This window comes from Megalobrama amblycephala, linkage group LG7 (genome assembly GCF_018812025.1).
Source record: "Megalobrama amblycephala isolate DHTTF-2021 linkage group LG7, ASM1881202v1, whole genome shotgun sequence".
In the NCBI taxonomy this organism is placed as follows: Eukaryota; Metazoa; Chordata; class Actinopteri; order Cypriniformes; family Xenocyprididae; genus Megalobrama; species Megalobrama amblycephala.
Window position 1 is genome coordinate 4,071,179 of NC_063050.1, and position 23,883 is coordinate 4,095,061.

The 23,883-nt window shown below is 40.1% G+C and overlaps 2 protein-coding genes across 7 annotated transcripts in view; both read right to left on the bottom strand.

Moving 5' to 3' along the window:
- Positions 1-752: 752 nt before the first annotated feature.
- LOC125271099 (adhesion G protein-coupled receptor E5-like) lies at positions 753-15,712 on the bottom strand. 6 transcript variants are annotated; one of them, XM_048195062.1, is made up of 16 exons: positions 15,360-15,702; positions 11,498-11,731; positions 11,131-11,208; positions 10,756-10,884; positions 10,582-10,637; positions 10,060-10,149; positions 9,823-9,976; positions 9,606-9,722; positions 9,336-9,538; positions 7,151-7,321; positions 6,865-7,059; positions 4,767-4,984; positions 4,469-4,627; positions 4,193-4,364; positions 1,310-1,399; positions 753-1,232 (listed from the first exon to the last, which is right to left on the bottom strand). In XM_048195062.1, the coding sequence occupies exons 1-16, from the start codon at positions 15,385-15,387 to the stop codon at positions 1,188-1,190; spliced, it is 2,139 nt and encodes a 712-aa protein (XP_048051019.1). In that variant the 5' UTR covers positions 15,388-15,702; the 3' UTR covers positions 753-1,187. The 6 variants fall into 6 exon arrangements, with proteins under 6 accessions (XP_048051019.1, XP_048051020.1, XP_048051022.1 ...); XM_048195063.1 differs by lacking the exons at positions 753-1,232; positions 1,310-1,399 and adding an exon at positions 2,444-4,039 and having other exon boundaries at positions 11,498-11,533; positions 11,705-11,731; positions 15,360-15,708; XM_048195065.1 differs by lacking the exons at positions 753-1,232; positions 1,310-1,399 and adding an exon at positions 2,444-4,039 and having other exon boundaries at positions 11,507-11,533; positions 11,705-11,731; positions 15,360-15,707.
- Positions 15,713-18,802: 3,090 nt separating this feature from the next.
- Positions 18,803-23,883, bottom strand: part of LOC125271098 (adhesion G protein-coupled receptor E5-like) — a 39,262-nt gene continuing 34,181 nt past the window's right edge. The window contains exons 16-17 of the mRNA XM_048195059.1: positions 19,578-19,667; positions 18,803-19,075 (exon numbers count right to left, since the gene is read on the bottom strand). Coding sequence (XP_048051016.1) covers positions 19,031-19,075; positions 19,578-19,667 — 135 coding nt within the window. The 3' untranslated portion in view covers positions 18,803-19,030. The remainder of the gene's footprint in view (positions 19,076-19,577; positions 19,668-23,883) is intronic.

Consider the following 23,883-nt stretch of genomic DNA (forward strand, 5'->3'; position numbering starts at 1 on the left):
ACTATGCAATGAAAATATATTTAAACTACTTTGGTTTTGTCCATGACAGGGTGGACATATTTTATGGTTTGCTCGTGCATTGTCTGCTTACAGTTAATTTACAAAAAGTGCTGGAGCTTGACCAACATGCATTTCTAACAGCCTAATGTCTCCTTAAAACAACAAATATGAAGTTAAATGGAAAATCACAACTTTTTATTTTGGAAATTGTGAAGTCTCAAAGGCACTTTATAGTGATTTTGACCCATTTAGGCCTAAAACGTGCAACAAATCAGACACTTTGAAGGGGTTATTTTATTCCCTTTTCTTCTTAACTTTTCTTTTTACTAAGGCTTTTTTTTTGTTTTAGCAAATGATAATTTACTTGACTGTTACTGGACTGACTGTTGTAAAATGTGGTCGTTTCTTCTCAGATTTTGCTGTTAGCTTTTTTTTGCAATACTCACTCTGACCTGAAGGGGGAGTCATGCCACAGCGTAATAAGTTGACAAATTTGTCCTTTTCACCAATGACCTGTAAATCTTTACCAATATAATATAATATAATAAAATATAATATAATATAATATAATATAATATAATATAATATAATATAATATTTTCACTCAGGTTAACTGTTGATCATTGCAGTATTTACATTCCTGTATAGTGGAGGCAGATAAAAAGATAAGATAAAAACAGGATAGAAAAAAGATGGAGCACTAAAAATCAGGTTTACGGTTTGATCATCAGCATAACAACAGGACAAAATGATTTTAACAAAATACATTTTAATACATTTTAAAATAAACTCAGGAAATTTTAGTACACTGACAACACAATTTATTTTTAACATCATGCATTATAACCTGATAAGACCATTTATGGTCTATAACCCTTTTTTCAGACTTCTGATGGATTATTTTAATACTTTTTAACTGTTTTTTTTTTTTTTTGTGACATAATCATCTCAAGATCTCCCTCCATGCTATAAAACATTTAATATTTTAAAAAAGCTCCCTTTGCATGGTATAAAATCTAAGATCCTCCACCTGCAAAACAAACAACAATTGTAACCTGAAGACAGAAGCAACCTAAATACTTTGTCCATTTAATGGAGTGATCCGTTTTAGCTTTTCCCATGACAGACCTATAACTCCATCTCCAGTAACAGATACATCTGCAATCTTGTGTTCATCCATCAGGACTTTACATCTGTGACTCTGCTGTGCTGCCGTCACTCCGCAGCGGTTTCTGTCAAAGTCAAAGAAAAAATGAAGCTGAAGCCACAAAAGCTGCTTTAAAACACCCCCAAAAACGCACTAACGTACCTGAGTGCTGTTGGACTGGCTGGTACTGTATTCTCTTTTCTTCTTTTGTGGGCACATTCGGCCAAACAAATTGTAATACTCCGTCCTGACCTGAAGGGGGCGACACAACAGCCAAAATAAATGCTAAAAATTATTTGACTAAACAAAAATGTACAGCTTGTTTCTGGTCCAACCCTACTGTATCCACTCAGAATATGGATCTTTTTGATTACTGGTGTTGATACGGATATCTTAGGGAGCAGGGTTGCTGACATAAAGCTTTTGTATATAAGAAGTGATTAGTCACCCAGTTTTATGTTTCTGTCATTGAGATTGAGATGTTATTTGCTGCTATAGGAAGTAAAAATTAGTTAACTTTTCATATTTGTATTCTTATTTATATATTGATTGCATTTATTCGTAATTAGAATATGAAAAGTGTTCTGTTATTTGTACAGCTGTTCACATCAGTTGTGCTTAAGTGGCAAACTGTCCCGCAGTAGTTTCAATTTGAGTCATTTGCATGCTATAGGCTTTTGGTTTGCTAAATAGAAAAGTGTGTGCAGCTGTATTCACTCACGCTGTGTATTTTACTAGAATCGTGCACTGGTGCCAGGGGTGTAAATTTCATCTAACAGTTGGGGGGGGGCCATTAACAAAAAAATTCTCAAGAGCAATTTTTGAAGGGATCACAAATAATACAGCTAAAATTTATGTCTGTTTTCCTTTGTCATATTTATCTGGACAACAACACAAAGGGATAGTTGTTTAAATACGAGTTTGGTTCATAGGTTCACCACGCAGTCATAATTATTAAATTATTTTATTTATTATTTTAGGTTTTGTCTGGGACAGAGAAGGTCTCTTGCTGCACCAATCAGACATAACATTATGAGCACTGACACTGAAGTGAATAACACTGATCATCTCTTCATCACGGCACTTGTTAGTGGGACATTTTGTCCTAAAAGCTCAAGGATTTGAGCGAGTTTGACAAGGACCAAATTGTGATGGCTAGACGACTGGATCAGAGCATCTCCAAAACTGCAGCTCTTGTGGGGTGTTCCTGGTCTGCAGGGATCAGTATCTATCAAAAGTAAGAAACAATGGTGAACTGGAGACAGGGTCATGGGTGGACAAGACTCATTGAAGGCTGGCCCGTGTGGTCTGATCCAACAGATGAGCTACTGTAGCTCAAATTGCTCAAGAAGTTAATGCTGGTTCTGATAGAAAGGTGTCAGAATACACAGTGCATCAGTTTGTTGCGTATGGAGCTGCAGACCCATGCTGACCACTGTCCACTGCCAAAAGAGCCAACAGTGGACACGTGAGCATCAGAACTGGACCACGGAGCAATGGAAGAAGGTGGCCTGGTCTGATGAATCACGTTTTCTTTTACACCATGTGGATGGCCGGGTGCGTGTGCGTCGCTTACCTGGGGAACACATGGCACCAGGTTTGTCGTGTTTTTCCAAATTAAATGGTGAAGGAAGCTCAGAAGTGACTTAAGTTCATGTAACACAGTAAGTGTCATGTGTCTTTGAGTTTGTGTAGTAGACAAAACAACGCCATTCGTTCACACAGAAACACGTTGAACATGCAGACTTATAAGCGACATGCTTTGGGCTGCATCTACTATGTGAAAGTGATCCTGACAGCACCGTTTCTCTCCCACTAGACTTGTGTGTGTAGGTGAGGTAAAAGAATAATACACAGTGTGGTTTTTAATGATAGTTTTTGGGGAGGGGGTCAACCCTCAGATTGGGGGGGGTCCTGACCCCCCGCCCCCCAATTTCCTCCTATGGCTGGCGTGCCCATGTTGGTGACCCGGGTTTAAATTCTGCTCGGAGCAGGGTGGTTAAGACCGGAAGGGTTACATTGGTGCCGTGACCCGGATGGGAGTAAGGTTTAGGGGAGTGAGTGTATCGGAGGCCAATGGCTCTTTCGTCTTTTTTCTCATCCTCTCTTCACTCTCCTACCAAGTTCTGGATGTGAATAGTGTCAAGGACACTTTAACTTCTTGCCTAGACAACATCTGTCCTCTCTCTTCCAGGACAACATGTGCTACTCCCTCCAACCCCTGGTTATCTGATGTTCTCTGTGAATGTCGGCCCAAATCAGGGCAGCATAGAAAATGGCGCAAATCAAAAGATCCATCTGACCTGAGTATGTATCAATCTCTGCTCTCCTCTTTTCCTTCTCTCCTCTCACAGAAGCAGAAGTAAATAAACTTCTCCTCTCCACCCGGCCTTTAGACCTCATCCCCTCACACCTTTTACAAGCCATCTCTCCTAAACATTTACCAGGACTCGCACACACCGTTGACACATCTCTCCACACTGGCACTGGCACATGATTTGTCCTACCATTTCTATGCTGAGGACACAGCCCAACTTTTCATTTCAACTAGATGATCCAATGGCAGCTACACGGATCTCAGGCTGCCTGGAGGACAGAATGGATGAAAGAACATCCCCTACAGCTCAACCTTCTTGTCTTCCCTGCCGCTCTGACTGTACAGCACAATTTCACCATTCAGCTAAGTTCATCAACAATAATCCCTTCAAGTTCAATCAGAAATCTTGGGGTAATCTTTGATGACCAGCTGACCTTCAAAGACCACATTGCAAGGATGGCACAATCATGCAGGTTTGCAATACATAACATCAGGAAGATCAGGCCTTTCCTAACAGAGCATGCAACACAAGATGAGCATGAGCAAGACATTTTGTAAATTTCTCCTTTTGTGGCCTGAAAAACAAACAAATGGAAATGAACAACACTGAAAATCCTGCAAAACCACTGAAATCCTGCAAAATGTGACTGAAAGTCTAAAACAAACCATTTTTACTAAACATTCAGTGTGTTCAAGTTAATTCATCCTGTGTTTTCGTGTGTAGGTACCGTTTTGGACAGCAGGCAGTGCATGATGAAGATGAGCGCCCCCTGTAGGCTGTTGAAGATGGTGAAGAGGTACAACATGACTTCAGTCCCTTTCTTCTGGAAGAGGAAGAAGCCAAAAACCCACGTCCCACCGAGAACACACAACTGAGCCACTGCGGTCACTGTAAAACTCCTACAGAAAATATAATTCATCAAAACCACTGAGATAAAATTAATGACTGGCTCATAAAAACTATAATAGTATATGTCTGACAGTAAAATAACACATACACACACCTGATCTGTTTGAGTTTGGAGAGGTCTGGATTGAGATTGGAGAATTTTTTTGCCAGTTTCCACACAGTGATGATGAAGACAAAACAGTTGAGGATGATGACGATGCAGACGGGTATGAAAAAACTCAAGATGAAATAACCATCAAGAGAGAGCCAACAGCTGGAACAGACATGTTAGGATGATAAATCAGTCACATGGTTACAAACACACACACACACACACACACACACAAAAGACAAATTCATCCCTCTTTTCCTTTCATATTCCCTTTGAAACAACACTGGATTCAGAAACTCACTGTTGATCAGTGCCATATCCTTGAGGATAAGTGATGGCAGAGACGGTGACAATGACGAGAGGGACTCCGTATCCCACGGCGTACATGTACAGATGTTTTATTGTGGTGTGAAACACCAGCACAACCATCCGGTAGAGCTGAACCCCCTCCAGCAGCATCCAGCAGAACGCAGACAAGAAGAAGTAATGAAGCAGGCCAGCCACAATCGCACACGCTATCTGAGAGATAAACAGACACAGCAGATCATGTTTGCTCAACATAAACATTTCACATTTTTTGTGTTACTATAATCAGGTTTATTAGTTATTAACTAAAACCATGAAAAAATATTTTCATTACTTTAAATAAACATTAACTGAAATAAAATATTTTACTTTATTTCAGCTAGTTGACTGTCATGATTATGTTCAGTTAGTTTCATTTTCATGGACTTGTCTCATTTTCACTCCTGTCTTTCCTGTCTCCTTAGTTCTCTGTCAGTTTCCTGCCACTAGTTTATTACCTTGGTTACTCATTTACTTATATGCCTATGTTTCTGTCCTTGGTTGTTGAGTTTGGTTGAGATTTGCATTCTGTTAAAAAATATATTTGTTTTAATTTTTTTGTCCTGCCTTCTGACCACACCACACTTGGAAGTGCAACAGAAGAACTGACCCAAAATATGGATTATGGAGTAAGTTTCACTGCTCTTGCCCGGAAAGGACTTTAATTTTTTGAATACTCTGTTCAGTTTTGTCAGCTCGCCCAGCGTACTGTTCTCGATGATGAGACAATTTGCTGGATTTGAGCAAACTATCATTTTTTATTGGACTTATCAGATATTAAAGGTGCTCTATTATGATTCGTGGTCCAGGCTGCACCAGTTTGGTGGATAGTGAGGAGATGTTTGCTGTATGTAACAAAAAATGTTTTGGCCTAAAAACACGTGACATCGCTTAGAGCACCTTTAAGCAAGGAAACTGGGGAGAGCTGGTTCTCCCGTGTGTGGAGAACATGTACGCCAGGGAGACCACAGACCTGTCATTGCGACAAGCCCAGAGCCCAGCCAGCTTTCACCCCGCATCACAGATAAGAAGCCAGAGCCCTCCACAGACGGGGAGTAATGAGGACACCGCTGACCATCGCCCGGAGCTGAAGCCCCACAGTGCGTCTGACCAGATGTGTGAGCCGGCAACATCTGTGCAAGAGAGAGTGTTGGTGGAGCTGAATTCAGAGGAAAGCCTGATTGACTGGGAGTCGGAGATAGTACTTCCCACCCTGCCCACCCACAAACTCTTTTCACCACCAGTTCATACCAAGCCAGCCAGTCCTTCAGCCCTCTCTTCGCTGGTTCACTGCAGCCTTTGTCTCTACCCTGATGCTTTGCAGTGTAGATAAGAACCTATGTCTTATGGCCACCAGCTTCACCCCAGATAATGTGGATCCCCCAAGTTCGTCTCCGATTGCTGGTCATGTTACTCCACCTTGGCCCGTTGCCCTGACTCCTCCACCTCCGCTCCTCCCTCACTCGGCTCTACCAGGGATCATCGGCCCTATGGCTCCACCGGGCTTCCTTGGACCACCAGCTCCACCTCGGTTGGACGTCGCACATCCTGCGCCATGGACCTACAAGCCATCCACTGCACTTGAGGCTTTGTCTGGCTCCTCTCTCCAGCTCTGCTTCTGCCCTCAGTCACTTCAGTTCCGCCTCGGCCCTCCTGTACCCCGGTTCCACCTTGGGGGGTCGTGGCTGCAGATCCGTCGTGGTCATCGAAGCCTTCGGAGTTGCTAGGTCCCATCTACTCTCCGTCTGCACCTAGGGCTTTTAGTTTGCACTCATTAGTTTTCAATCTCCTGTGTTCTCAGTTTCCCGGCACTAGTTTGTTACCTTGTGGCGCTTTTCTATTGCATGGTATGGCTCCGTACAGCTCACTTTCTGAGGGTATTACCTAGTACCTTGTACTTATTTTTAGTTTAAACACTGCAGATCACTAATTGGTCAGAGAGAATCATCACTATCAGCATCATTGGATTTGCAACACGAGACACCAAACCCGCTAGATTTAAATAGTCATCAAGTTTTTAAGTGTCTAAACACAGTTTCCTCTTTCAAACACACCCTGTTGTGAGTGCTGGAGATACCGCAAAGGAAGACGAGGTCTGCGATGAAGAGGCACACACTCAGGTGAAGATGAATGCTATTTCGGGTTCCTTGGATTGAGCGACAAAACCGGAACGTCAGGATACAGAGAAATAAACAGACCAGAGACAAAACTAAACCCACACGTGTGATCAACACCAACTCAGACGTGTCCTGGAGGAAAGGAAGAGGAAAAACAGACAGAGACTGGTGGGTTAATATCATCATAATTTAGTCTAAAATCTGAAATATGTCACAGATGTACCTGGACAGGGTAGAGGGCCATAAGCAGAGCGAAACTACTCAGGTGAGAGTAGGAACAGCTTGTATGAGTGCCATTAGACCACGCCTTCTCACAGCCCTGCCCAGACCACGCCCCCTCAGTCTCATTCCAGAACACACAGGAATAATCCGCGCTCCCAGACTCCGTCCTCTCCTGAAGAAGTAAGAAGAAGACGTGAACACCTGCCTGAAAAGTTCTATAAAAGGTCGGAAGCAAACACAAAATGCCAAATAAATAGTATAATAGCTGGAGCACCAGGTAGAATCCAGCTGAAAATGGATTTTTAAACAGGGAATGTACATTTATGTGGTAGTTCCCTTTCAAAGTGGAACTTTGACACTGCGTCTTGGTGTGGACCCTATGGGGAATGCCATCAGCGTCACCTGCGTCTGAGGCGCGTGTAAAGAAACGCCAATAATCACTGGTCCATGATGACACACGTGGAGTGCCTGTGAGTATAAAAGGGAGCCCAAGTTACTCGTCATCAGCTTTTTTGTCTTTAGTAGCCGCTTGTTTGTGTGCATGTGTACAATTAGTCTGTTGGAGTGCGTTCAAATCTTTAGAGGGAGCTGGATGCACTCACTCATTGCTTGATTTTCTCCTGAGAAATAAGAATCTAGTGGCTACCTCGAGAGCCGAACGTATTCTGAATGTATTCTTTGTGATGTGTTCACTGTGGGAAGCTCCATCCATGCTTGACTCTCTCTTGAGGAGTCCTGCAGTATGGGTCCCATGGCCGCCAAGGCAGCAGGGCAGGATCGATCGTGGGGATTGTAGGCATAGCATAGAGAGGAGTCTGAAGGGAGTTTTTCCCTTTTCCCTGCTAGCGCTGTTGCTTTCATGTCGGTTCAGGAAGCCGCTTCTGGCCTGACTGATCAATGTCACATGTCTAATTCTGAGGAATTAGATGCAGAGGGAGTTGAGGCAGGTGTTATTATTAATCCGCCTCCTCCACTGTCCCACATAAAAGTTTGTGAACTTTTTATTCCTTCTAGATCTCCACATTGAGGTGTCAAAATAATGGAGGAATTTGTATTTGGCTCGTGTAGTCTCTCATATGCAGTCAAACTATTGGTGTGTGGAGAGGCTGTGTGACAAGCGAAACGTGAGGGTCCCCCAGTTGAAAAGCTTAAGCTAGCTATCTCTCCCCTAGAGCTGAATCCTCTTTGAAGGCTCCCACCTTGCCAATCGGGTGAGAATGTTCAGCTCTCGAGGAAGCTGAATGCGCTCACTGTGATGAACCGTGGTGAGGGATCTCCCCTCTCGCTTGACTTTATTCTTGTGGGATGAAAGTCAGCTGTTTGCACCTTGAGGTTCAGGCTAGGTGTCTGCTAAAGCAGTGCACCAGCTTTGATCTTGGGGGCGCAGGTTATTAAAAAAGTCCTCTGCTTACCACCTTGCAGCTCATGGCAGTGAATATACAGAGGCACGGCAGGCCTGGGGGCCCTGCACACCATGTGGGGTCTGCCTTCGTGGAGGGCATCGGGGCCTTGGGCTGAAGCCTGTCCCGCAAGGGAGGGAGGAAATTTGCACTAGCCAGGACTTACCTTGCTATGGAGCATAGAAGCTTGGGGGTTTTCCCCTAATGCCTGGGGATATTGGCTTAGGGACCACTATACAGCATTTTGCAAGTCACATAAGATGCACCCTTAGGGTTGACGCACTCTTGGCTCTGGCTGGGTTCTGTAGAGTCATTTATTGCTATGCCCATTATGTTTGTGCATATTCACAGCTTGGTGAAGCAGGCATTTCTTCAGCATGGCACAGTGGGTATTGGCTCCCCATAGCGTCAATACCAAGATACAGCACCGAAGTTCCACTTCGAAAGGGAACATCTCAGGTTACGTATGCAACCAGATACCCTCACAAGGGGAACAAGAGGCTCTCGTTGCCATGCCTCGGACTTCACTGTGCGCCTCCTTCAGACAAAACAGTTGATGACATGTACTCAGGCTACATTTTATACTAACGGGCACTTCGCATTTGACGTCATGGATCGATGCCTGCCAGTGATTATTGGTGTTTGTTTACACTGCTTCAGACACTGGTCACGCTGATGGCATTTCCTATAGCGTCAACAGCAAGAGTCAGTATCTCATTCCCCTTCTCAGGGAGCCTGGTTGTATACACATTTATTTGTAACTGTTGAACTGTTTAACATCTTCACCTCCATGTGTGTAAAGATGAGCGTCACTGGCTCAGAAAGACGTTTGGTGTCTGGATTACTGACAACGACTGTCACCACCTTTGAGTTGAGTTGATAAGTGATTTTTCTCTCTTTATCATCTGATCTCTCTCTGCTGATCTTGTGGAACTGATCACTGGATGAGTTCAGATTTTTAAAACTGACCAGCGCCACAAACGCAAAACCTAAAGGAAGACAACATCTTGTCATGAATGTGTTGATGCTAATGTATGTGCTAGAGTGTGATTGTACCTGGATATGATTTCCCTACAACTGTCTCCCAGCTGGTGTTGAAGAGGGCGGAGTCTGTGCTCAGAGTGACACTCCCAGTGGGCGGAGTCTGACTCCGTGTGACTGCAACCTCAGCGACTGTGATTCACATGATCATACAGAAGAACACTTTCAGTACTCAGGATCTCTTTCATTGTATTCATATTTTAAACACATTGAGATGATGTTTGTGTCTCACCGGTGTTGTGTGTCTCCATCCTGGTCACAGGCTCTTTAAGCTGAGGTCCGATCAGACGCATGCTGTTCTCCACCGCGTCCAGAAACTGACTCAACATCTTTCCGCTAGCGATGTTTCCATCCGACAGCAGATCATCAGTGGAATTGAACAAGTTCTGTGGAAAAGACACTGATTCAGCCACTGTGAAAGTGCATGTACACAAACTACTGTGTGAATGTATTACGCGGTGTGTTTAACCTCCAGTAACATCTTGCCAGTGAAATGTTCTTCTTGTGGATCATTCAGAGTCTCACAGCTGTTCTTCAACAGTGACATCAAATGCTTCAACTAAAAGACAACACACAGAAATCAACACATTTTTGTTCTAAAGAACAGTGATTTGCAACTGCAGTGATTTGTTTCTAAAAAAAAGTCCAGTTTTCTTGTCATGATTAGAATGTTTTTTAAAAGTCTACGATAATGTTAGTACAACATTCTCCTAACAAAGAATGTTTTTCTAAGAATGTTTCCCATCAAGATAGAACATTCATAAGGCACAAATAACATCATAATGATGTTCTCAGAACATTTTCTCACAAACGTTCATCAAGTTAAAACATCATAAAGACGTTTTCTCTCTAGAATGAGATGCGAATACATTTCAAATATTAATAATATAAGAATATGTTAATTTAAGAATGTTTTGTCTTAAAATTTACATAGTATAGTAATGTATAGTATAATTATAACAGCCACAATAAGCAGAAGTTCACATTCTACCTTTTTCGGTGTGTGTTCTGCATCAGGCTCAGGTTTAAACTGATCGCAGTTCATTTCTGTGCACAACAACAGCAAAGATCAAAATAAACAAATATACTACAGTGCACTGATTATGTAATTAAGATTCTGTAAGATGCTCTATAATATTCTAGAAGATTCTGCTATAACACTCACTGATGCATTTTGACTGGTTGTTGCCGTAGTTACTGTAACCCTGGTGACATATGCAGCTGTATCCGCCTGGATGATTGTGGCATTCTGCATTTATGCCACAAACATCTGGATCTTCACACTCATCGATGTCTGTGAGAGAGAGAAGATGGATGAAAGAACATTTTTTTACTGATGTAATTTTAACACACATAATTAGATATACTTTGATGTGATATTGGTGTTGACATCAGTATTATAGCAGCAGCTTTTCTATATTAGTTAATAGCAGCAATTATATTATTAATTATAATTATTGATATTATCAATTATACAGCCCAATATCTTTTGTTTAATATATGTCAAATTAAATGTATATGCCAGAAAAATAAAAGATACCTTCATATTCTGCTACAGAGCCAGCTGAGCTCTCAATCTCAAAATCACCAGAGCCGGAAAATTCATTATCGGGATATTCTGTATAATCCGACAGGAGGAAAAGAGAGCAGATGGCATGCATTACTGTTTTAGTGTCCTATATAATTAAAAATTAAGCTTACACACAAAGCCAAATGCCTTTACAATGTTTTTTAAGTAATTCTGGATTAAAGTGTCTGCCAAATGAATAATTGAATGTAGAAGGTGGACTCATCAGTCCTCTCTAAAGCCTGTTCACTGTCCTGTTGGGAAGCTCATTTTAAACCCTGGATCACAGTACAGTAGTAACTTCCATGTTTATTAACTGTAACACACTGAATATGATTACCACACACACTTTGAAAAAACTCCCAGTCATCCAGATCTGTAAAACAGACAGATGGAAGAGTGGAATGAGGAAGGAAACGTGTCATTATAAAGGTAAAAACTACAATTACAGATACACGTATTCCCTCTAATGTTGTAAAAATCATTAAAATATTCATTACAGTCAAACTGTTCTTTTTTTTAATTAAAACCACAAGGTCATAATTACCAACACTACATGACGGCAGAAAGAGACCTGGGAAGAGAAAGAAAAAAATACAGCTGTTAAATAATTTCTTATTTATTGGGCTTCACTTTTTGACTTTCTCTGTGTCTTGGGATTTTTCCATTGTGCACATCATGTACCTACCTAGACAAAACAAGACGTAGTAGTCCTTGGACACACTGACACTCTCACACACGACCAGAAGTTGAAGACACGCCACATTTACGCACATACATTTCTTATTTGTTATTATATTTCTTGAAATGCCATACATGGTAAGGTTTGATTCTTAAGTAGTATGATTGGATGCTCAAGCCATCCTGGAGATTGTTGTTTGACCTATGTCTATAAATATGACACTTCTTCCTGAATAAATCTGAGAATGTTTCTAAACTGATGAAACTGGGACTAGAAATATTCTACCTATTATTGATTCTATCTATTTTGATCTAACAACAGCTTTAATAAAATCTCAATTTTTTTTTTTTTTTTTTTTTTTTTTTTTATGTGAATATAGGACGATTCTAATGGCCCACACACTTTTGGGGCCCCCAGAGATCAGTTTTATTAGTAGTAACAGTAGGCTACTAGTAGTGATGTAATAGAAATTATAAATGAACCTTATTATAAACCTTATTTTTTTCCTTTTTAAATTGACCCATAGGCCTATATACAACCATTTACAAGCTATACACAGGCCTGGAAATGGGGGGTAACAGGGGGATAAAGTCCTGGGAGTGAATTTCGACGGAAGATGGCATTCCAATTCAAATAGTCAGATAGTTGTGCAGGTAAACCACTGCACACTGGTGATTGCTAGAGAATGAGGTGTTCGAGGCCGACTCGGAGCAGGAATGGAGTGTGAGTTTTGGAAGCGAAGAGAAGGGTGAGTTTGTTTGGATTGATTTCAAATATCAACAATGTCAAACAGCGTTTTTGAATATCTACTTACCATCCTTTAATTCTAGACATGCATTAATCATTAAAAGATTGCGATCTTGAGACAACCACCCTAAATGACATTGATTGAATAAACCGTCGACAAGTGCGAACATTCAGATCTGCGTTGGCACTGCCGCTGAACCACAGAGAGCAGTTATGTTTAGGTATGAAACAGTCTTTTTAAGAGCAGACTATCATTATTTCTGTGTAACAATAATTCAAATGATCAAAGAAGTACTGGAGTAAAAGTTTATAGTTTGGATATAAACACTGATGTCTATTGTAATGATATAAATAAAGCAAAATAACTTGCCGCTTCAAATATTGAATCAATTACATCTTTACAAATGTATTTGTCATTAAATAATTCATTCAAGAGATTTGTACCTATTTGTTCATAATAAAACATGTGAAGTCTTTATGAGTGAATCACTGAATCATCCAAACAGATTTTAAGAAAAAATAATTTGAATTAACTAAATGTTTTTTAAAGGTGCCCTAGAACGTTCTTTCACAAGATGCAATATAAGTCTAAGGTGTCCCCTGAATGTATCTGTGACGTTTCAGCTCAAAATACCCCATAGATTTTTTTTAAAGTAATTTTTTCAACTGCCTATTTTGGGGCATCATTAAATATGCGCCGATTCAGGCTGCGGCCCCTTTAAATCTCGTGCTCCCCGGCCCCCGAGCTCTTGACTATAATACAGTGCATTTACAAAGTTCACACAGCTAATATAACCCTCAAATGGATCTTTACAAGATGTTCGTAATGCATGCTGCATGCATGCGTCGGATCATGTGAGTATAGTATTTACTTGGATGTTTAAATTTGATTCTGAATGAGTTTGATTGTGCTCCGTGGCTAAAGCTAACATTACACACTGTTGGAGAGATTTATAAAGAATGAAGTTGTGTTTATGAATTATACAGACTGCAAGTGTTTAAAAATGAAAATAGCGACGGCTCTTGTCTCCGTGAATACAGTAAGAAACAATGGTAACTTTAACCACATTTAACAGTACATTAGCAACATGCTAACGAAACATTTATAAAGACAATTTACAAATATCACTAAAAATATCATGATATCATGGATCATGTCAGTTATTATTGCTCTATCTGCCATTTTTCACTGTTGTTCTTGCTTGCTTACCTAGTCTGATGATTCAGCTGTGCACAGATCCAGACGTTAATACTGGCTGCCCTTGTGTAATGCCTTGAACATGAGCTGGCATATGCAAATATTGGGGGCGTACATATTAATGATCCCGACTGTTACGTAACAGTCGGTGTTATGTTGAGATTCACCTGTTCTTCAGAGGTCTTTTAAACAAATGAGATTTACATAAGAAGGAGGAAACAATGGCGTTTGAGACTCACTGTATGTCATTTCCATGTACTGAACTCTTGTTATTCAACTATGCCAAGATAAATTCAATTTTTGATTCTAGGGCACCTTTAAAAGACTGCAGCAACAAAAATTTGGTCAAAACCTCTAGAAAATTACATTATTTTGTATATATATATATATATATATATATATATATATATATATATATATATATGGTATATATTTTATTTATTTATTTGAGAGAGAGAGAGAGAGAGAGAGAATAAACAACAATAACAACAACAGATAAGTCACCTGTATAAGTCGCATTATTACATTCAGAATTAATACCTATAAATAAACTTTTTTTTTTTTTTTTTTTTTTTTTTTTTTTATTGAACGGTATTCGGAACAGAACAAGAATAAAAATAGGTGTATAAAGAGCTAAACAAGCCACCATTCATTCAAAGCTGAAGTGAAAGTAACAGCCGTGTTCTCACGTGTAGCTATTCGGCACGAATCCAAATGTTTCCATATTCGCAACGTATTTTGTTGCTAAACTGTTATAGATAGAGCGGTAATATATTGCAAAGTTTAGTCCCATCCGAATATTACTGCATTTTTAATGCTTGTTAAATTTAGGTTTTCATCTGCATAGGCTACCATGTAGTTAGTTTAGTATAGTTTCCACTTTGAAGAAATATTTTGTTTTCTACTTGTATACGAGGCAGAGAAAATTAACCTTGAGCCTGTAATTATCATATTTGCAAACTTTCTGCACAACCATTAACGTTACAAGTCGAGCTCTGTCTAAGCCTCTGTGACTAATTGTTTTCTGAAATAATCGATGATGACGCATGTCATGTGCAGAAATAAATAACTAACTTATATAATATTCCCCAACAGACAGACTCTTTCTTTCCTCTACTCTTTCCTTTAAAGGACTAGCCTTCATATTTGCACCAGTTGGCCTCCGTCGTGATCTAAAGATAGTCCCGAGAGCAGGACTGAAGTTGGACAGAAGAAAAGAGACCTTCGCGATCGCGAGCATGTGCTGGATTCATATAAAAGAAGCTATTTTGTGCATTATTTCATAATCAATTCGTCATTGTCAATCTCACACCTGGGCGATTTCTGGGTCGTTTTGGTGTAAGAAAGAAACTGATTGAGATAACTGCGTCGTAAGTCTCTGGTTTCAAATTTCTAACATAAATCGTGGATATTAAAGAAGTCTTTGATTAACACAGACAAGCACAGCTCTGTTTTTATTGTCTCTGACACATTCCCAGCAGTTGTCTGACTAGACTACTATTCCAGCTTCAGTGCGTCATAGTCTATATTTACTACTACACACGTGAACGGAGTAAAACCATCTAGGCTACTCACCCATAAGAAGTGTCCACTTTAGCTCCATGTTAGGAAACAGTAAATAGCTGCTCTTTAAGTCTTGAAGTATTTTTGGAAGGTTCGTGATGTATGAAATTCCTCAAGAAATGTCTTGCTGACTGTCTTAAGCTCTTATAAATGTTAACTCTAGCTCTGTTATTTGTTCCAAGCAAGCTGAACATTCATTTCCACTTCGTTCTGCTGTATTCCTGCTCATGTCAAGACAGATGTTGTTCTGGCTGCTGTTCTGACTGTATTTCCAGCAGTTGTGTTGCCAGATTTGACGATTCTGTGACGATTTCCAGCCCAATAAAGCTCTGCAAAACCCGCCCAAAACATTCACTGCCACAAGAATGTGGCAGAATTATACTGTCACGACAACCAAAGTTTATAAGAACCATTGACTTTCTTAAAACTAAATAATGATGACAAAATAAAATTATGAAAATGAATCTATTTTCCTGGCATGAGAGCAATACAACAGAAAAACATGGCAAATAAGAAAACGAGCAGATATGACAAAACAGGTAGGCTAATAACTGTTGAAATATGTCAAATATTTGCCAGTCAAGACTTGTCTTTTCATTCATCATGTGAAGGGGTTCATTCACAAATAATTTGCCTGATTATATACATTTAATTCACAAAAATTATTAAATTTTTTTTTTTTTTCTGATGTATGAAGTTACCAAAATCCCCCTGTAAAAACTCTTGACTTCAATATGTAAAATAAATTAAACAAGTTTTTCAATCTGACTTCAACCAATGTTCAGATTTTTGTTCTAGAAAGGTATGCAAATTAGTTCATATTTAATTAGACAATGCCTCATTTGCATATTTAACCCTCTGGCGCTGTTCGTTTTTTTGTTGTTGTTGTACACTCCTTCTGTTTTACTCGGTTTATTAATGTTTTTACTCCGCATTTGTGCATTTTTTGGAGGATTTATTACATAAATAAATGGAAAATAAATTTGCCGCTGTCACCTTTGGCTTGCTTAGTTGGGGACACTTGACATTTGCTATTCAACAGTGCTTTGATCTGCCTGCATTGACACCATTGTATGCGAACTGATACCATATACCAGTTATCACTGTAAAGCTGCTTTGACACAATCTGCATTGTAAAAGGCGCTATATAAATAAAGGTGACTTGAAAAAAAATAAATAGGTTTTTATACAAAAAACAGCTTTTTATAAAAAAGAAAAATTCACTTTATATATTTCTAACTTTCATTCATGGGGATAACATGGATAATTTGACATGGTTTAGTGTAAGATTTTTGCCCATCTTTTGGAAAAAGCAGTTTTAAAAGTAAAAAATTATCACTTTAACCAGTAGATGGCTGCAGTGCTCCACTATTTGACCTTGAACTTCAAACAGAACTACAGTACACTTTCTTGCGCATTGTAGAACATGATGCAGAACTTTGCACAGATGTTCTGGTCAGGCCAGTGTGGATATGATGGACAGGAGTAGCCCTATATTCAATCTCAATTAAGTCATTCAACTGTATTCTCAGAGTTAGTTATATTTACAAAGAGCCTTCGAGTCATCTCCCACCACAGGTGTAATCCACGTTTTGAGAGATTGGTCACTCTTTTACTGTAGCTACAACTTTTATTTGGCATAGCGATCGCTTGAGTATACAGATACAAGTTCAAAATCTGATCCCTCATGCTAAAAACCCTGTCACTCATGAATCATGAAGCTCCAAACCAATTTTAACTTTGAGAGAACCTTGCCAGAGCGTTAGCTGAAGTCATGAGAAGCTGGGAAGTCAATGAGATCTGATCACTCTACAGAGGTTGTTGTAAACGGTGAAACGCACATATGCTGAAACACACACACATTTACCTGACTGTTACTGGACTGGTTGTTGCTAAAGTGTGGTCGTTTCTTCTCATGTACACAGATTTGGCTGTTCACAACACTCCCTCTGACCTGAAGACATACCACAGCGTAATAAGTTAGCTGATAAGACTCATAAATGAGCTGTTTGTCCTTTTCACATGACCTCTAATTCTTTACCAATGTAAACACATTTCACTCGGGTTAACTGCTGGCTGTTGTGTTCTTTACATTCCTGTGTAATGGAGGCAGAAACTAGAAAAAAATAAGATTATGGAGCAGAACTACTGTTTCTCAGTGAAGATGTTTATGCTTTGATCATCCACATAACAGGACAAAATGATACATTTTCAATGTTTTAAAATAAACTCATGAAATATTAGTACACAATCAGACAACATAATTTATTTTTAACATGAGATCGGCAATCATAAATCATAAATGAACCCTCTCTACTGTTTAAAACCCAACTACAGTTTCACTTTCATTTGTAAGGCTTCTGAGGGATCATTTTAAAGGGGTCATAAATTGAGGAATCAACTTTTCCTTGAGCTTTTGATATATAAGAGGTCATCGTACTATAAGAATATCCTGAACGTTTCCGAACTGAAAACTTCCTTGTTAGTCCAATAAAAGTGTTTATTGACACCAGAGAACGACTGATCCTGGAATGTGCCTATGATGACATAGATAGGTGAAGCTCCGCCTCCTGATATTAACGATTCATGTACAGTCACATGTTCTTTATCTGTGTGTCAGTAAATCAAACCAGCGACTAAACGCTCAACTTCACCTTGATTCTCTTAGTAGGATGAAAATAATCTGGTATTTAAACGGTGATTAAATTATATAAAGAAAGTGATCAAAGAACGCTCCCTTTACAATCTCTGGAGCTGTCAATCAAACAGCATGAGTTTATCAGTGACTGAGTTCTGGACTCACGCCAAAACTCAAGTTTTATTCAACGAATCTCTTAGTTACATCGCGTTTGCACTGTTGAAAGCATTCGTTAGTGTGCAGAAATTGATGAGATCACTGCTTTCATGAGCTCAACAACATGTCTGTGATCGACTACATGTTCATCACTGCAACCTTTCATGCCACGATCTAAATATAATGCCACAGATGCAACACTTTTCACGATTAATTAACCCTGAGAGCTGTAATAGTAAAAATGTGCTAAAAATTTTCGAGAGTAATACTTAGCTATTTTATATGTAAAGATGTCAGCCAATCACAGCAGTGGGCGTTTACACTGAAGTCTCGCAGAGACACGCCCCTTAAAACAGAGCGTTTAAATCAGAGGATAAAATCAGGGTAGGAAAAATGCCTTTTATTTCTGAATTATGACAATTTTTGATGTAAAAAGCATACTAACATTATAAGTGCACCCCAGGAAACATTATAAAACAATAAAACAACCCGGTTCAAGAGTCCTTTAAGGCTTTTAACTGTTTTTATGACATAATCATGTCAACATCTCCCTTGATACAATAAAACATTGATTATTTTAAAGCTGCCGCCATTTGCACGATATAAAATGTAAGACCCTCCACCTGCACAACAAAGTAAAGCCAAATACAGAAGCATCCTGAATATTTTACTCATTTAATGGAGTGATCCGTTTCAGCCGTTCCCATGACAGACCTTTAACTCCGTCTCAGGAAACAGATGTTTGATGAACCCACATCTGCAATCTTCCTGAACAGACGGATGGAAAGCAATACGAAGATCTTCTGACAGGAAAGGTTGAACTGAAGCTTTGTGAAAAGTCTTCAGATATTGTCTTGTGTTCAAGAGTTTGTAAACATCCATCAGGACTTCATATCTGTGACTCTCCTGTGCTGTTGTCAATCCGCAGCGGTTTCTGTCAAAGTCAAAGGAAGAATGAAGAAGCTGAAGCCACAAACTCTGCTTTAAATCATTCAAACAAGCCCAATTTATACTTTTTTTTATGCATACACCAGCACAGGCTGACAGTTGAACGTGTAGCCTGTCAAAATACACTCCATTTAATAGCGTTCATGAACACAGGTGGTCCACACATGCGCTCTATAAAGTTTCATCTTTGTCCAGCACTGTTTTTCTCCAGAAGTCAAGAACAATAAAATGTCTTTGTGTATTCTCATAACCCTCTCACACAAGCACTTGTCAATGTGGGCATCTTTTGTTGTTGCACAGACTCCAGTATTTTGTCTAGTTTCATTTTCTACTGTGAAACGACTGTTTTATCACTTCCTGGAACAACTGATTAGTGCAAAACAAATTCAGTGTGACATGCATACTATTCTGGTGACGAAACTTGCATTATCTGCACTGTATGCGGAGCCTTGCACATGCGTAAAAACCGAAGTATAGGCTTAACGTACCTGACTGCTGTTGGACTGGCTGGTACTGTATTCCTCTTTCTTCTTTTGTGGGCACATTCGGCCAAACAGACTGTAATACTCCGTCCTGACCTGAAGGGGGCGACACAACAGCCAAAATAAATTATACAAATGATTTGACTAAACAATAACATACCATATGTTTCTGGTCCAACCCTAGTGGTTGATATGATATTATACAATTTATGCACAACAATTGACCCTTCGCCGGGAGTTTGATTGACAAGCGATCTAACCAATCATAACGCCGAATCCGCCATTTTGTCCGACAAAGCAGTCAGGAGTTAGAAGATTAACCTCGGTGGACTTGACCTTGAAAAATGGTGTGTATTTACATCTTTCCGCGTTTTAAACAACATTCCTTCTGATGTTCATGCACGTTTATTTGACGCTATAAATGAACTAGTAGGAAGAGATGATCGGTTCACGGGCTGCTTGATCTGAGGCGCTACAGCGATCTGTCACGACACATTAAAGAGCCACAAAATGCTTTTTATTGTTCGAATTTCTAAACAAATTACACAGTTTGAAAGCTGGGACTTTGTTTAATATCATAAGTAACCTGGTTTATCTCGTCTGTCGACGTGTTGTCAGTGTCCTCTTCGCTCCGCGATGTATTTTTCACTCTGTGTGGCGTGACAGCGCCATGGCTTGTCGGACAAAGCAACAGTAACTAAGGGGGGCGGGTCTTTGTGAAAGGTCAATTGCTGCAATGAAATTTTGATTTATTTTACAAATTTACCAAATTAAAAATAATTAATTATGTAAATAACCACTAGTATATTGTGTTATAGATGTCTTTTATTTTGAAATTTGTATGGTGAAATGTTTGACTTCCGGTTTTGGGTTGCACGCATTTCCGCTTCCTTTGGATGCGCGCGCGCCCTGGCTGGCTCAGTCGGTAGTGTGCAGCTTGTTAACCCAGATGCGGCAGTGGCTTCGGCACGGAGCGGTGAAAAAAAAAAACAAAAAAACGGTGAATTCATATTTGCAGCCCCTCCAAAGAGGCAAAAGGTATTTTAAATGGGTTGAGATATGATCATTTAGTTTGATGGTGTGTTCGTTTTGCATCAATGTAAGACAGTAGTATGTGAACAATGTTAGCTAATCGGTCACATGTTTTGTATGCATTTCAGCTCTTACGTTGGTGATATGGTGTACGGTTTAAAGTTTAAAAAAGGAAGGATTAAACATCATAAAACCATCAGTAAAAGTCTCATCCTTGTACGGGGGGCCTGCTACAGTAAGAGCTTCTCCTCAGCGAGCTACAACGACACGGAAAATGGACGGTATCGAAGAGCAAACACGTAAGCTACAAACTGAAATCAATGAAAGGAGAGCTTTATTACATCAAGGAGTTGCAGAGAGCATGTCAAGACAGGAGTTAAAGGAAGATATTGAACGCAAAGAAAAACAATTAGCCGAACTTCATAAAATGGAGGCTGCGACCGAGTTATCGTTACCCAGGCGTTCAGAGCGGCCTATTGTGCTAACGGAGAAAATGTTAGCCTACCAAAAAGACGAAATGATGAAAAAGGACAGAAAACTGATGAGTCTCTATGAACAATGGAAAGGGCTAATCAGAACATCCAGAGAAAGCTTAAAAACTGACTTATCAGAGCACGAGTTATGTGTAATGGCCGATGATATTGAAAAGGGTTTGAACGACATGATGAAGGTGTACAGTGAAATAAGGGAGCGTACTATGCCATCCTCTGAAACAAGACGCAAAATGGACTCTTGTGAAGCAGTAACTAAGGACATTATGAAAATACTTAATGAACGTATAACAGCAATAGATGGTGATTTTGATGCAAGTAGAGAAAGGCAGCGCCTTCATCAGCTACTGTCACATCAGTATGCCCACTCCATCTACGGCACCGCTTCTCAGTCTAGCGTCAGTAAGCAGTCCGACACTTCAAGCATCGCAGTCAAAAGGATTGATGCAGCGGCGGAGTTAGCTGTAAAGGAAGCAGAATATAAAATTGTGCAGGAGGAAATTAAACAAAGGGAAAAAATGAAAGATATAGAATCCGAACTTGAGCGTTTAAAGGCAGAAAAGGAAATGCAAGCTGCTCGCGCAAAACTTGAGATCTACGACAGAGAAATGAACATGGATGTGGACAGTCAGCAAATACAACCAAACAATATTCCTTTCTCTGTTGATCACCAGTCTGTTCATGAAGCGCCAGCTCCCTCTAGTGGCTTACCTCCATTAATGCCACAAAACAATGTGTCTATTCATATGTCAAGTCACACGGTGAACAACCCAAACCCCCAAATTGTAACTCAAACGCCTCTCACAGACATTTCCCAGTTGGCCCAAGCAATTCAAAACAGTATAGCTGTAAACAGAATCCCAGCGCCAATGCTCACAGTGTTCAGCGGAGATCCAATTAACTACATTGAATGGAAGGCTTCATTCTCTTCACTTGTAGACTGCAAAGACATCTCACCTGCTGATAAGCTGCACTTGCTCAAAAGGTATGTCACGGGTCCAGCTAAAAATTGTCTTGAGGGCACATTCTTTCGCAGCGATGTAGAGGCATACAAGGACGCATGGCAAAAACTTGACCTACGTTATGGACCGCCCTTTATCGTCCAGAGAGCTTTTAGAGACAAACTGTCAAAATGGCCTAAAATAAGCTCAAAAGACGCTGAAGGATTAAGAACATTTTCAGACTTTTTAAATGCATGTCTCCAAGCCACACCATACGTAAAAGGCCTAGAAATACTAAGTGACTGTGAGGAAAATCAAAAGTTACTACAGAAAGTTCCTGACTGGCTGGCAGCCCGTTGGAATCGACATGTCACAGTTACACTTATGGACGGCAAGGATTTTCCCTCTTTTAAAGACTTTGCACAATTTGTGGCAGTCGAAGCGGAGATCGCATGCAACCCGATCACTTCTTCGTATGCTCTTCACTCATGCAACACATCTCACGAGAAAAGGTCCACAAAAGACTTTAAACCAAACAGATCCACACAAGTCTTCACAACGCAAGCAACGCCACAAAACAACAAGGCAAGGACAAGTTACACAAACGTAAAGGTACCCTGCATGTTTTGCAAAGATGAAACCCATCAATTGTCAAAGTGCTCTAACTTTTCAGATCAGCCCTTAGAAGAGAAACGCACATATGTTAAGGACAATAAACTGTGCTATGGATGCTTAAAGGTGGGCCATAACGTCAAAGATTGTCGCCATCGTCACACTTGTGACATTTGCAAAGGAAGGCATCCCACTTGTTTGCACAATGACAATTACAAGGCATATGAAAGGTCTCAAAGCTATGGAAACACCACTCCAAGCACTCCAAATGAAACTGCAGCAGTCACAGCTCTCAACATATCTAAGGTGGGTCAGTCAAGTAGCACATCCATGATTGTTCCTGTGTGGGTGTCTACGGTTCAGAGCCCGTCCAAAGAGCAATTAGTTTATGCACTACTAGACACACAGAGTGACAGCACATTTGTCTGTGAAGAATTAAGCAAACAGCTACGAGCGGACGCTCACCCCGTAAAGTTAAAGCTAACTACCATGCTGGGTGTTCACTCTATTGTCAAGAGTCACAGAGTAACTGGAATGCGTGTGAGGGGTTATGACTCAGACATTTGCATCGACCTACCCCCCTCATATACCAAAGACTTTATCCCAGTTAACTATGACAACATACCCACTAGTGACACAGCAAAGCAATGGCCCCACCTGACAGAAATTGCTGATAAGATACCACCTCTTCTGAGTTGTGATGTTGGACTCCTTATAGGATTTAATTGTCCCAGAACTTTAGCTCCAAGACAAGTTCTACTAGGAGAAGGTGAGGAGCCATATGCCATCCGCACGGACCTAGGGTGGAGTATAGTTGGAGGCTCCGCACCAGAGCTCAATGAAACTCAGTCAAGTTTGTGTCATCGAATCACAATAAAGGAATTACCCATTGTAACTCCCATGGACGTGATTAATGTGCTAGAATCAGATTTTAAGGACACAAAGGCAAGTGACAACACAGTCTCACAAGAGGATCTCGTCTTTTTGGACAAACTCAAGGAAGGAATAAGGAAAAACGAACAAGGACACTATGAGATGCCTCTTCCTTTCAGACAAAGGCCACACTTGCCCAACAACCGAAAGCTTGCTGAAATCCGACTCGAACACTTAAAGCGAAAGTTCAACAAAGATGAAAATTATAAAAGAGACTACATAGCTTACATGAAAGACATTATCGAAAGGAATGATGTCGAAGAAGTACACAATGAAGGAAAACAAGGTGAACGATGGTACATT

Coding starts and splice junctions, on each gene's coding strand:
- LOC125271099 (XM_048195060.1), bottom strand. CDS start 15,387: ATGGAGCTAAAGTGGACACTTCTTATGG. Junction 10,638..10,755: donor CAACCAGTCAAAATGCATCA/GTGAGTGTTATA, acceptor TGTTGTGCACAG/AAATGAACTGCGATCAGTTT. Junction 4,040..4,192: donor ACTGCCTGCTGTCCAAAACG/GTACCTACACAC, acceptor TTTGTTTTTCAG/GCCACAAAAGGAGAAATTTA.